Source organism: Toxotes jaculatrix, chromosome 1 (assembly GCF_017976425.1).
Source record: "Toxotes jaculatrix isolate fToxJac2 chromosome 1, fToxJac2.pri, whole genome shotgun sequence".
Taxonomy (NCBI): domain Eukaryota; kingdom Metazoa; phylum Chordata; class Actinopteri; family Toxotidae; genus Toxotes; species Toxotes jaculatrix.
In genome coordinates, this window is record NC_054394.1 from 1,187,628 (window position 1) to 1,202,571 (window position 14,944).

The 14,944-nt window shown below is 41.7% G+C and overlaps 1 protein-coding gene across 1 annotated transcript in view; it reads right to left on the reverse strand.

Annotated features, from left to right (window-relative positions):
- Positions 1-11,321: 11,321 nt before the first annotated feature.
- The window catches only part of ccdc102a (coiled-coil domain containing 102A), a 48,580-nt gene continuing 44,957 nt past the window's right edge, over positions 11,322-14,944 (reverse strand). The window contains exon 10 of the mRNA XM_041042096.1: positions 11,322-13,329. Coding sequence (XP_040898030.1) covers positions 13,197-13,329 — 133 coding nt within the window. The 3' untranslated portion in view covers positions 11,322-13,196. The remainder of the gene's footprint in view (positions 13,330-14,944) is intronic.

Genomic DNA, 14,944 nt, shown 5'->3' on the forward strand with positions numbered 1-14,944 from the left:
TCCTCTTCTTCGTGTTCCTGGCTGCACGGCAGTGTCTTACAACATTAACAGCTTACAACATGTTTCTTGATCTCAAAAGGCATCAGGCAGGAGTGTCCAGTATCTCCCTTGTTATTTATTCTAGCCACAGAGTTATTGGCTGTATTGATTATCAAGGCTGAGAACCTTCATAGCATCAGTATTTTGGATAAAGAATTAGTCTCTAGCTCAGTCTATATTCCCAGTCCCTTATCTGTTTGCATACAACATTAATACACTTAATATTTAAAGTTACACAGATGTGAAAATAACAATAAATCATACATTTCACACAACCTGGATCAACTGTAGTTGAAACAACTTAGAGTCATCAAAGCACCTTTCATTGCACTGTCCTTTTTCACAGGCCTGTCTTTTATTTTCCTAATTCTTAGTTGTTTTTTTTCTTCATACGTTGGGGTGATGAAACAGGTTGGTCTCATGCCTTTAAGCAGAATGAAACTAGCTGAGGTGACGTTGCTAAGGTTCCTCTGAAACCTGCTCATTGCTGCTCATGGCTTTAATTTTGGGCCTTTGATCTGTTTCTTTTTGTGAAGCGTAAACTCACAAATGTTCTGCTTGCATCTGTACTTTTGGGGGTTTGAATTTTGGGGTGCAGGTGGTTGCTATAAGAAAACCAGAGAATATATGTCTAAGCCAAATTTTCCATAATACAGCTATTACTTTAACAGAGCTTCTAGATTTATCTCGTTTTATACATGGGAAGTCATTCTTACAGTACTGTGTGAGGTGTTGATTTGAATTCGGCTCTTAAATGTGACCTTCCCCTGAGGTGAAATGATCAGAATCATCTTGTACAGAAACAGGACCTTTTATCTGCAGAGCTGTTCTCTGCTGCGGTAACACAAAAAGACCAGCTGATATAATGAAAATCTCCTCTCCAACCTGCTGTTAAAAATCTCTCTCTGGCTCTGACCCGGCTCCTCTCTGAGCGATGTGGCTGCCCCTGTCTGTCCATGATGACAGTAAACATCAGGCTTCATTTGTGCTCCAGCTGTGACTTTCATTTCTATCCAGCTGATGAAACAGCTCATTGGCCTGCAGCCTGACAGGGCTCCTTTAGCTCCAGTCACATCGAAACCTAACTGTACCTTTCTGCTTGTCCAGCCAAAATAAAAAAGGTCAGTATTTGGGTTAGAAATAAAAATTAAATTAAAAAAAGAAAAATCGTGAATAATTCAGCACGAATTGCAGATGGTCCTTGACATACCTACAGAATGGCGCTTTCAGGGAATGTTCCAAGTATGGCAGCGAGTGCTGGAAGTCGTGTTTAGCTGCACAAGGTGATGACTTCGAAGAGGATGGCAGCCACATTTAAATCAGATATAGTTTTTGCTTTTCTAGGCGCAGTCTCAGAACAGATTGCACATCGTATATCGTATATAGGAGGATATTGAGGATATCGATATAAACTGATGTGATGAAAAGTTAGCAGAAGACTATATTGAAAAAATATAATTCAGGTTCAAAGAAAGCAGAGAACATAAGAACCTGAGGTTGATGTCACTGGTGAGTAGGAGACAGGGTCAGCTACCTCACCAGCCTGTGGCTTACTCACACACCCTTGGAGATGGGAAGGTCCTCTTAAGTGGCACAGGGAAAGACACCTGCCACATCTTGCATTGCAGCAGTTGCACTCACTCACAGCCACTGTTTTGTCATCAGGAAGATTAATACAGCAGTTCACATAGATCGACTTTACTGTAGCTGTAACCAGCAATTCAAATACCGTTTCTAATAGCAGTGTTTTTGTAGTGCAGGTCACACACAGCTTGCTCCAAAGCCCACGGCTCAGTGGTAGCTAGTGAACAAGGTAATTAGTATCATAATGTAGAATTCATAAAAACACGGATCCCTAATCGTAAAGACTCTGCAGACTTAAAGTGCTGAGACGCATGGGACTTTGATGGAAAGAAAGAAAGAAAGAAAGGTAGGTGCATGCACACATACACACTAAAAGGAACATTAGCGAGCACAACAGAGGAACATTATGGCTGCCATTAAATGCTCTGTAGCAAAGTAAACACAGAGGCAATGAATAGTCATATCATATCCCATCCACAGTGAACAGATGGGCGAGCGGCTGCAGCCTGGAAAGCAAGGAGGTACCCTAAAAGCAGCTATGTGTCTCCAGCGTCCTGCTCTGTGTGTGTGTTACAATACGTATTTTGATTTTAGCTCTCGTCTGTTCTGGTAAAGTTGACTGTGTTTTATACTTTATTCCATTAACCTCCTGCCTCACACAGACATTCAGACTGTTCCTTCAGACTGAGCTGCCGAATGTTACCACAGTGTTCCACTGAGAAGGTCCATGGTCAGTGTAATTTCCCCATTGTGGGACTATTAAAGGTTTATTTCTTTATCTCTCTTATGAGAGTGTTGGGGTGGGGGGGTTGAGGACTTGAAACTGAATGTGAAAGAGGCGGGTAATATCTCAAGTACTATCATAATATGATGGATATTTTTATTTAATTCTTGATTTTTTTTTCTCCCTTCATGGTAGTTTACAGGCTCTGTTGTCCACTTTTTTGTTAGTAAATTACATATACAATCACTTTATCACTCTATCTACTGATCCTGGTCCCGTTTTATAGCTTTTTACTATCAGTAGATGTTCAGTCATTCTGTGCACTTCTGATCCTCTTACTGCTTTCACGTTTGAACAGTAACAAAGATGTTTTGGAACACGAGCAGTTATTGGCCTGTATATATGTTAAAATGAGTTTTACATTTGTAAATAGAGAATGCAGTTTCTGAGGAAATTGTATTGGGATTGCAGGCTGCTAAAAACATGAAGTTGAGCTGAATTTCTGGAAAAGCTGGGAATTGCTTGCAACCAGTGAAAGGTTATTAGACATCTAGATTCCATATGTTTGTTTTAACAGCAATCAAATTAGCGTATGTGACTTTTGAAATACATTCCTGTAATAACACCGTAATAGGTCATACCCAAAAATCAATTTCCACTTTTAAACCACATTTTGCCCATTGATTCATGCAGTAAGGTAATGTTTGAGTCAGTCGGCCACGATGTATCTTAGACTTGACTGAACTTATATCTCATCTGTGAAATCAAAGGTCATGGTCAGCTATAATTGTGAACTTTTGCAATGACATCAGCGCCATCCTTGTCAGCTATTGGCCTCTCATTGTGACCTCAGGATGATATCACCAGTTCAGACTTGGAGGCTGTAAATTGATCTTTGAAAGAGGATATCGATTGAACTTGGGTTGACGAGGTTTACGCTCCATTTTAACATAACAACAACAAAACATCAATAAGTGTGTTGACATTATTTTTTGACTGGAAATAAAAGATAAATAAATGGGATTTCAGCTGGATGTTAATCATGTTCATATTGTATTTAGTTCTTTTTAACTGCTTTCACTTGTTTATTTGATCAGATTATTAAATCATATTAAATGTCTTCTCTGTACCTAGTTACTTCAGTATTTGCAGCTCAATCATTCTACAGTATTTCCCCATGCACCTCATTAAAGGTCCATGTCCTCTTAATGAATTAGAAATGTAAACTATGCAGCAAGACTGTGACGTCAGTATAAGGCCATACAAACAGAGTTTTGACCATGACCAGCCACATACTGCCTCAAGTCCTTTGGGACACAAATTGTTCTGTCTGTCTGTCTGTCTGTGTGTGTGTGTGTGTGTGTGTGAGAGAGAGAGAGAGAGAGAGAGAGAGAGAGAGAGAGAGAGAGAGAGGACGTCCTACGTTGTTTGGTAGATGCAAGAGCAGCAGTCATTCTGATAATAGATTTTGAGAAGTATGGATTTGTGTGACAAACCACTGTTAGCTCTTTGTGGTTATACGTGTTTGTGCATGTGTGTGTGCGTGCGTGTGTGTGTGTGTGTGTGTGGTAATAGTGGGTTAGCAAAGCCAGGTGACAGGGCCTGTAATTACAGCCAGTGAGACCAGACAGGCTGTCTTCTCCCTTCGAAAGAAAGACGGGATAGAAGAGAAGAGAGACAAACACACCCACACACACACACACACAGAACATGCCCAGTGGATGTGTTTGTGTGTCTGGTCAAACAAAGTAAATTGAAGCACTCAGATCACGTGGTTCAACCTGGAGGCCGGCTCAATTAAAAACACAGTACAGTCTGATGTAATTGAATGAAGACTTAAAAGAAGAATTAAAAAACATAATATTGTGTATCTAAAGGAACCCTGTGAAGTCTGTCCAGAAGAGAGCACTGGGGACGGTTGGTGGACAGACATTTTCAGGTCTCTCCAGAGAGGCTCAGCTGGGTTCACATCAGGGTTCGTATCCCAGGGACGGGACAAACCACCCATAAAGCTGATTATGTTGGAGGACTTTGCCATTTATATGTTTTACACTTCTCAGATTTCACATATTTTCCTTGAGATTTCTCTAGAAAAAGAACATATGTCAGTGTAACGCCCTCTGAAACACGACTGTGTATGAGTGTGTGAGCTGAGAGAATTTCCCTGTGGAAACTCTGCTGTCAGATACACCTGGAGTCAACACACATCTTCTTTTTACATTGTGGGTGTGTGTGTGTATTGGGAAGGAAGCTATGGAGACATCTGAATGACTGTTGGGACTTGGATCTATGACAAAAGCCACAGTAGTGTCCTCACAACTGATGTAAGACATGTATGTCTGTGTGTGTGTGTGTGTGTGTGTGTGTGTGTGTCAGGAACATTACAGGATCCTGTCGTGAAAACAGAGAGGAGCTGCCAGAGGCAGTTGTATTTGTTGTTGGTGTTTTGTGTCTCATCAGCCCATCAGACTGTTAGCGCTGACACCCTGTCCTCTCTGCTCTGACAGCGCTGAAAGGGACAATTATTTTATTGCCTGCTCTCCCGTCTTCATTCTCTCTCTCTGTGTCTGAGTGGACATCCCAGCAGACCGTCTCCTTCCTCCTGTTAAGAAATAACAGCCTGAGAAAATGGGATTCTTATTCCTCTGTGTACTGTCTTGACTCATTATTCACCTCCAGCCACATTTATAAAGATGTTTTATGGCCATATTTGCTGGCACCACCGTAGGACGTATATGAATAGATCACATCCAAGCCTGTGAACTTTGAAGTGAATGTGGAACAGTTCCACTCCACTTTCCGTGTATGCTCTTTCTTTTTCTTTATCTGCTGACTGTGGAGATCTGCTCATACAGATATTTCCCTATAAAAAAGCTTTTAAGTGACCTAACTCAGCCTCTGGTCTCCACATTGGAGGCTCTCAGCTCTTGGCAACTGCAGCTTTATAACAGAGGAGGGTGATTCTACACATAAAACCCGGGCAGTTCCACAGGCCTGCAGAAACAACTGGGACCAGTTTGTTATTCATTCATGTTTTTAACGTGATCATCGTCAGCTTTGTTGTAAACAAAAGGCCTCTGTAGACACCGCTTTGTGTTTGAGTCAGCTGCTGTAGAACCACAGGGAAGAAGGAATTTAAAAAAAAACTGGAAGCTAAATAACGCTGACCTTGTACGGTCTTTTATAAAGGTTATTTCCTGGCAGCAGATCCAGGAAGGTTTGCCTTCACCTGTGAGTGTCATACGGCAAAATTGTGGGACACACTTTTGTTCAAATGTCTAAAAAACTGTATTTATGTTGAGCTGAGTAAAACCTATGGAGACCTGTGGAGGCCCATGTGAGTCTTGAGCCTTGTCTGACTGGAGAAAAGATTAAAAAAACTATTGTGTCTTTGTTATAGACCCATAAAACGTCACAGCAACAAAAACGTGTACAGGTTTATTTTAACTGTAGGAATCTGTGATGAGGGAAAATTTACTTGATATGAGTCCCACACAGAATTACCTGTCCAGAATAACACAGAATAATTCAAATCAGATTATGTATAATCACAGGGAAATTGTGATTGTTAATAATATTGTTAATAATATGTATTATGGATTTGTGAAAGCAGGTCTTTTTAATCATTTTCATTAACTATTGGTTGTGAGGTACAGAACTTTTAAGCACAAACATGTTCATGTGCACACGCATTTCTCACTGATACTGCAGTGACAACATGAAATACTACAACTACACAAACAAGGACAAAGGAAAAGGGCATCAAAGTACAAAGCTGTGGTGAGAGAATAAATGAGTAGCTGGGTTTTAAATCTACTCTGCAGATGGTGAATGAGACCTGGAACAGATAAAATAACTCTTTCTCTGTCTATGGCTAATTCAAGTTATCAATTTTGAAAACACAGAGGTTTAAGCAAATTGACCGGAGGTTTTTGTGGAATACCTGCACACACTCTGCGAAGTTGTGTTGTGCTGATGGACGGAGTCTTTAGACAGGGACAGGGTTGGCTGGAGAAGAGCTCATCATGTGCATCAAGGGCTGATCATGTGTCTTCAAAGTCTTAAAGTAAAACTATGTTTGAGAATCCATGTTTTAAGTTCTTTGTTCTTACTGCAAATGGCAGGCGGTCCTGGCCATCTGTATGCATGTGTGTGTGTGTGTGTGTGTGTGTGTGTGTGTGTGTGTGTGTGTGTGTGTGTGTGTGTGTGTGTGTGTGTGTGTGTGTATGTGTGTGTGTGTGTGTAACCATTGTGGATTTAAATAACCAACAGGAAAGATAGTTTGACAAAAAAAAAAAAACTTAAGTTCCACACACTATTTTTTTTTTTATCTGACTTACAACCACAAGGAACAGAGCTAAATCAAAAGTCAATGGCCAGAGAGAGCAGGAGGAAAGAGAACACAGCACAGTGCAGGTTCCACATAATGATAAGAACAAGACTAATAATAAGGAGAAGGCAATAACAGGACTGGTAATAGGACTAATAATAATAGTTAATGAGACTAATAATGGGTGCAGTAGGTGGCCCACAGCTGCAGATCCAGACTCTATAGCTCTGGAGGCAGATGAACCTGCAGAGAGCTACAAGAGAAGAGAAGAGAGGAGAGAAAGAACAAAACACAACTAGGGGATGGTTCAAGGCAAGCCTAGGCCAGCTCTAACTATAAGCTTTATCAAAGAGGAAGGTGTTTATCCTGCTCTTACACATGGAGAGGGTGTCTGCCTCCAGAACCCAAACTGGTAGATGGTTCCACAGTAGAGGAGCCTTATAACTGAAGGATCTGCCTCCTATTTTGCTTTTGGAGACTCTAGGAACCAAAAGTAAGCCTGCGTTCTGGGAGCACAGTGTTCTAGTGGGGTAACAGGGAACTATGAGATCCCAACATGAAGGTGTTGGACCATTGAGGGCTTTGTAGGTGATTTTAAATTCTATTCTGGCCAGTGTAGAGAAGCTGATACAGGAGAAATGTGATCTGTTTTCCTGGTTCCTGTCTGTATTCAAGCTGCAGCACTTTGAATCAGCTGCAGAGTCTTGTTGAAGCAGCCTGATAATAAGGAATTGAAATAATCCAACTTTGAAGTAACAAAAGCATGGACGAGTTTTTCTGCATCTTTTCGAGACAGGATGTGTCTGATTTTTGCAAAGTTACGTAAGTGAATGAAGGCAGTCCCTGAAGCTTGCTTTGTGTGGGAATTAAAGGACACATCCTGATCAAAGATAACTCTGAGACTCCGATACAGGAAAACATGGATAAATAGAGCTGTGACTCTCTGTCAGCCTGGCTACAGAGCTGAAGAGAAACCTGGAGTTGTTTTTATTTTCTTCCATTAATATAGAGGCTGCTCTGGCATCACCATGAGGCCTTCCTATATGTTTTAAGACTATCCTGCCAGCCTAAGCAGGAATCTTCCAGTTTGGTGGAACACCATATGCTTTCAAGCTTTCATGTATTTTGCTTTACTATGCGGGTTGGGGAGCAAAACCATGGTGCAGACCTTTTTTGTTTTGTTACCTTCTGTTTTAGAGGAGTGATGGAGTTAAGTGTCATTCACATTGAGCGGCAGCACTGTCAAAAAGATGGTCTGTTTGAGAGGGACTGAAGTTAGCACAGGAGTCCTCCATCAGAAAAACATCTGGTAAAGGCTGTTATGCCTAATGTCGTGTAGTCCAGTAATTAAGTAATCTGACCCTTGTTGCTTGGCAACTACTGCGTCCTGGGAAGTGTCGCCTCTCTGGGACAGCAGCGAGTCAGACGAGCACCAAGCTGTGAGACGGCGCTGCAAAAGCAAGCAAGAAAAAAACTTTACTCCTGCTGTCAGCGATCACTTCACTATCATCAAACTAAACGATCAGCTCTGTTTTTACTCTGACCTCTTTGTTACATGTTCACTATCATTCCCTCACATATTCAGTTGCTCAGACATTTAGCCAGAAATAAATCCTCACTCATCACCGAGCTCCGAAAAGAGACAAGACTGCTCCCGTTTATCAGGCTGGTTCATTAGGTTTATCTGTTTCTCCTTATAGAGAAGGTGGTGCCCCAGTTTACAGCTGGTGCAGATTTACATTCAGAGTGCGGTATCTGCTACAGGATCGTTTATTGGCCTTGTTCATATGCAGTCAAGCTTATATTGGCTTATTACACAGAGACAATTTAGTGCAATAAAATGAGCAAAAAAGAGCAGAGGGAGTCCGTCATCACCGCTACACAGGCCGTGATTCAGTTCTTTTTCACAACACAACCACTCATTTTCACATTGTTTGTATTTTACAGTGATACATGAACACACACACTCACAGACACATACACTACATGCATACAAGGAGAGATCCTGTGGTAGCTGTGGAATAATTATAGAAGGATCAATGCAGTGTTCTGCCTTCCTGCTGTCAGCCATTACTGGCCTAATGAGAAAGACAGTGAGAAAATTAACATAATGAACTAGGCTCCAGGCTTTGTACACACACACACACATACACATCTGTGGAAACCAAGGAGGAAAAACAACTACCCACCTTCAACACATACATTGAACACCACCCACCCACACACACACACACACACACACACCCTCAGCACATAACAGTGTGTGGGTCATGCTTAGCCAACAGTTTTCAGAATTATCTTCTCTATTGTACTCGTGGGATAAAGCTAAACATTAACACACACACACACACACACACACAAACACCATCATCCACAGCTATCAGCCTGAGTGTGTGGGTGCGTTTTGTGTTTGTTGTTATCCCAAGGGCACCATAGGATACTTGTACAAGTTTATATGTCTAAACTGTCAATATACAACTATTTGTTTTATGCAAAGTAAGCACACACACACACACACACACACACACACACACACACAGACATAAAGTGCAGAGCCGGAGTTGTGTTTATGATTTCAGTCATTCTGACTCCAGCCTACACAGGGGTAAAACATTCATTACATGTCTTGGCTTCACTCTCAGACACACACAGTAATGAATATGATCTCAGAGGGAGATGAGAGCTGCCCCCCCTCCTCGCCCCCCCCCCCCCCCCCCCCCCCATGCTGTGTGTGTGTGGGTTAGTTAGGCTGAGGTTCAGTCTCATTACTGTGTCAACTGTGCAGTACACCACAGCCTGCCCTGCCAAACACACCACATGAGAGTGTGTGAGTTTTAAAGCTCTTTCTCACTCCAACTCTTTCTGCGTCTGATTTTTCTGACTCTCATGCTATAGTAATTACTCTGCCTGTTATTTTACCACTGAGGTTATCTGTGCTCAATTAAAAAAATCTTTAAAAGAAAAACTTTTCTCCTAACAGTTCCTAAGCCAGCACTGTGTGTTTTTTCTATTAATAATGAATCACAGAGCGCTGAAATCACCCACCACTGTAACTCATTGTTTCAGTTTTTCATCCCCAAACTCTGGACCAAAAACCTAAAGAGCTAAAAGGACAGTGAAGGTTGGACTTACGTTAGGAGGATGAAAACACAAACTCCACAAACAAATGAATGCTAATGCTAAGCCACAATGTTGCGTGATTGACAGTGTGATGAATTAGCTATTAGCAGTTTTTTATTTATTTATTTTTTTTCCCAATGTACCCAACGCCACCAAGTACCATGACCTGGTCTGGACAGTACAGGCCTGTTTCCAGGTGCAGTGTGTGTGGAAGATGTTCATAGCTCTGAGAATAGCAGGAAGGGAGAGGTAGATGAGATGAGCCGGAAGCTGGGGGTCAGAGGGGCTGTGGTTGGACACCACTGCAGCAGACCCACTAGCTGTAAGAGGTAAGAGGACTTCTCATGGTCCGAAAACTTTGAACGCACTAAAGTGATGTTAGCATCTAGACATTCCTGACAGCATGAGGGATCAAAGATGCTGATATCCCTGGGACGTCACACTGAATGTAAAAAAAACAGTGGCTCTAAGAAGGACTTTGATTTTGAAAGGTTTCTAAGTTCCTTAATTGCCTCTCTGAACTGAATCACAGCCACTGCTGCGATAAACAGGCTAAACCAGTGGGTCATTGCACAACAATTAACTTCCTGTTGTTTTCAGAACACCTGCATGCACCTGACCCTTTGCCTCGTGTCTCTGCCTCTGTGCCTCACAGTTTGCAGACCTCTGCATCACAGTGCTGGCTTATTTGGCAGGTTGTTTGATGAACCCGAGCATGAACATCACCAACATTACCATGGCAATGTTCTTCTTTTCCTGACAGTCTGTGGAAAAAATCACTGTCTGTTCAGGAAGATGTACTTTCAGCTTCAGGACACAAACTCTGAAGTTGTAATGAGGCACTGGTGGTTTGTGCAAAGTGCTCTGCAAATAAAAGATATAATTACTCTGACACACACGAGTACACACAGTATGGAGAAAAAAACAGCGACACGTGATTCTTTATATGTACAGTTGACATTTATAGAGCTAATACAAAACTACAGTGGTACAGATCATTTATAAAAACGAAACCGTAACAACAACAACAACAACAACGACATAAATAGTTCAGAATCCTGATCAGTATAAATTTCTTGGTCCCCCTTCCAGCGTCAGAGTTGAGAGTCGAGGCAGCGAGTGACTGTTGATGGTGGTGGTGGTGGTGGAGGATTAATGAAGCTGTTCTGCTGCTTTCACAACCACATCTATCCACTGCTGGACTGGAGCTCTTTCACAGACAGGAGCTTTGGACCAGCCCAGCTTTGCACAAATAAATTAACTCAGTCCAACACCCAGTGTGTCCATTCCCTCCCGCCTCCCCCCCGCCCCACTGCTGAATACATGGGTAGTCTTGAGGGAGCCTGTGAGTATTAAAGCCTACAGGGATTTTACTGGCCTGGGCTTTTAGTGAGTGTTTCATTATCCCATGATAAATGCTGCTTTGGACACTTTTTCCAAAGCAGGAAAAATACTGGATATAAATACTTGTGGGATTTGAGGGATTTTTTTTTTTTTTTTTTTTTTTTTGAGACAAAATTACAAAATATTGTAAAATACTGAATATCAGCATAAACACTGCATTTAAAAAAATGTGATCTGCACATCCAAACTCTGGACTCAGAACTGAACTCTGGATGAGTTTCTAGCCTTTGTTGTCTGGAATACCGGTCTGTATGGTCTAGTTCTGGATGTGGACCCAGCTTCCATTTCAACAGAACTGGATCATCTGTCTAACTACCAATGACTGACCTGACCTGACCAAAAACCTGAACTTTAAATCTTAGATGCATGAAGGAACCACTTTCAGCTTTCAATCTCTTAAAGCACAACACTGCTGGATTCTAGCTGTTGAATATTCACTTCAGTCTGTATTAAGACCTGGTCACAGCACAAAGACACACAGCGGCTCCAGTCATGCTGGGAACACACTCTTTTACAGTTCGTTCATCTCCATCGTGTTTAAAATATTTCCCATCACTGTAGCAGTAAGGAGATCAACACAGATGATATTGCTCTTAACTGGTTGTGCAGACAATGTTCTGATGTGGTCTTCAGACCAGAGCGTGACCCGTGAACACACTTCTCAGTGTGTACTTCCACTAAACCTGTGCTGGTTTATAAGTGTTGTTAGATTAGTTTTGTTGGAAGTGTGAGAAAGCCACCCCAGAGCAAGCACATAACACTGTCTATGAGGAAAGAAATGACAACAATATAGTAAAGTCGGGTTCAGGTCTCATATTGGCAAAGAGCTTATTTGTGTCATCTGAACACAGCCCTGATACCAATGACCCATAATGCAACTGAAGGGCAGCATTAATTGTGGAGCATCATTGGCTGTGGAGCAAAGTGAAGCTGGTTTAGTGACAAACACGAAAGTTTCTGCTCCACACACACACACACTGTGGTTGTATGAATTCTATTCAACTTAGGAGCTATAGTGAAGCTAAAAGTTGTGTAGCGTTGGTCCCAGTGTCGGTTGTGGACGTTAAACACATCAGAAAAAAAAATGTTTGAACCTTCAATATTCAGGAGAAAAATACTCACATTTAAAAATAGTGGTTATGTCAGTTCCTAGAATGACTGATATTCCTGTGTGATTCATCAAACACTTTCTAGCTGAGAGGGACATAAAAGGCTTGTTTCCTCAGAGCCGTCAGCCGTGTTTCAAGTATTCATACTGATGGTGGAGATGTGGGCTTCAGGCGTATTTGAATACAGTTCAGATGACACAGATGTGATGCTTGTGATGTGTGAGGTAAGAATGAGTGAGGACACTGAAAGGATGAAATGCGTCGGCCTCTGCTGCTGTGGATTGGTGGAATTTTGTCAACAAATCCACTGAGGAAAGATCCTTCCACTGAGGGCTGGACTGTCCACTCCCTGTTACTGTCTGTCACGCTACAGCTGGGTTTGATCTTGTTGCTGTGTGTCTAAATACATCCAAGCATGTGTGAGTTTTAGTGTGTATGGGAGTGTGTGTGTGTGTGTGTTCCGTGTGAGGGTAAAGGTATATGTTTATTATGTTGCTGCTGGGTGGTATGTGGGTTCTTTAAGACCCTTGAAAAAACAAACATATAGATGCTTTATGTGATGAAGCTTTCTTTCTTTCTTTTTTTTGTTTTGTTTTAAATGATTCCTTGATTATTGACCATTAACACAGTCAGCAATCAGCTGAGGAAGTCTGACTCTGGGTGAAACATTTCCTAAAATTTTGGATTGGTCCTTTAAAAAACGTGCTGGTTGACTGGTTGAGCAGAGGACAGAGGTGCTGCTTCCAGTTGTCATTTCTGGACATACAAAGTTTTTCTTTTTTCCTACCAGAGCAACAATATTCACCTTCTTTATTCCACTGCTGATGTTTGTGTAAAAAAAAAAGCAACAGTATATCCTGTATGGCTGTGTGTGTCTGTGTGTGTGTCACGGGATCTGGAGCTGCAGCTCCTCCTCCTCCTCGTCCATGTCGCTGTTCGGACCGTCTGGGTTTTCAGGACTGAACCGAGCCGATCGCATCTTCCCAAACAGACCGGGACTCTGCTGCTGCCGCCGCAGTCTGAGGAAGGGAGGGAGAGCATTAGAAGCTCTGTGAGGACGTACATAGGCACAGTGGTGCTTTGTGCTAACATGCTAACCTGCTCACAATGACAATGCTAACACGAATGCGTTAGAACAACAGTTAAGGGGATCACCTGGTAAATGTCAAGATGTCCTGTACCTGCTGTGGCCCCCTGTGAAACATCAGGGGATCCACAGAGACATCAGAGTTCCTCCTCTGGGGACCATGAATGTGTAGTGAATTTCACAGATCTACCAAATAAATGGATGAACTGAACAACTAACCACCATCCCCAGAGCCCCCCCTGCTACTGTGGCTAAAATGAGCAGCTTTAACATATACCATAGGTATCTAAATGAAGTCAGCCAGTGGCTATGACAACGGTCAACCTTCCTTGTAGACCTTCCTCTGTTTGCAGTAAGGCTGGGTCAGCGAGACACAAACTACAGCAGTAGTTCCCAAAGTTTTTGGTTTGTGACTCTTTAAAAAAAGAAAAAGCAGCAGCAGCAGCTGTGGTTTTTGTTTTCCCATATTGTTGAATATGAATAATTAATAAACCCAGAAGAGGTGAAACTATCCATTATGTTTTTCACCAGAAAAAAAAACAAAACAAAAATAACGATACAAAAAAATATATATATACAGTGTAAAGCAGAAGAAATGTTCTTTTTTTTTTTTTTACCTTGTTAATCAATAAACTAGTCTGTAAACAGTGTGGCTCTGTAAGGACTGAAAAAACAAAAGTTAAATCAGACACACTTTCCCACCTCTGCACACCTCTGCACACCTCTGCACACCTGGCCAATCGCTGTATGAAGTGTGTGGTTGTTGAACTTCTGGATTTAGTAAGGTACAAAGCTTCAGACTGTGCACATCAGAAACCAATAGCCTATTTTTCAATCTAGGTCCGGCTTTGTCAGTCCATACCCATTTGAATGGCAGGTCTCACACCAGCCCAGATGAACTGTACCAAACCAAGTGGACTCGTTTGTGGCTTGAAAGCAAACAGACTAACAGCATGAAACTACTTTTAAATCCACCTGCTGATTGCTGTGGAAGTGATGCAAATCATCTGGTAACCATGGTAACACATCAGCATGTGAGTGCGGGGATTTTTCTTGATCAATCAGAGAGTGAAAACCAATTAAAACATTTGCAGTGGTCGTGTTTGTGTCCTACCCTGTGTCATTTCATTAGTGCAGTCCACTACAGAGTGTGTACTACTGCTGCATGTCATCCTCTGTCTACCTGTTCATTATTATTTGTAACACATGGACTTGTAGTTTAACAATACCAATGATGCCTATAATCCGTTATTTTTTTTTTTTTTTAGTTTTTTTTTTCACAAGGTCTTTGCAACAATAGAAAATGTAAATCTAAACATAAGAAGGATTAAGGTTGTAAACTCCCCTCACCTGGAAGTGAATAGTTTACCATCAAGTTCCACAGTAAAGCTGCATGGTAACAACTGAGCCATCGTCATGACAACTCCACAAACCATTTCCACATCATTAGCTTGGATCTCTGACTTTCCTCTAGTTCATCTCTTCGTTTTTTGTGTCCTTCCTCCTCTCCACACCATTTCCCTCACTTCTCTCTCTTACTGTTTGTC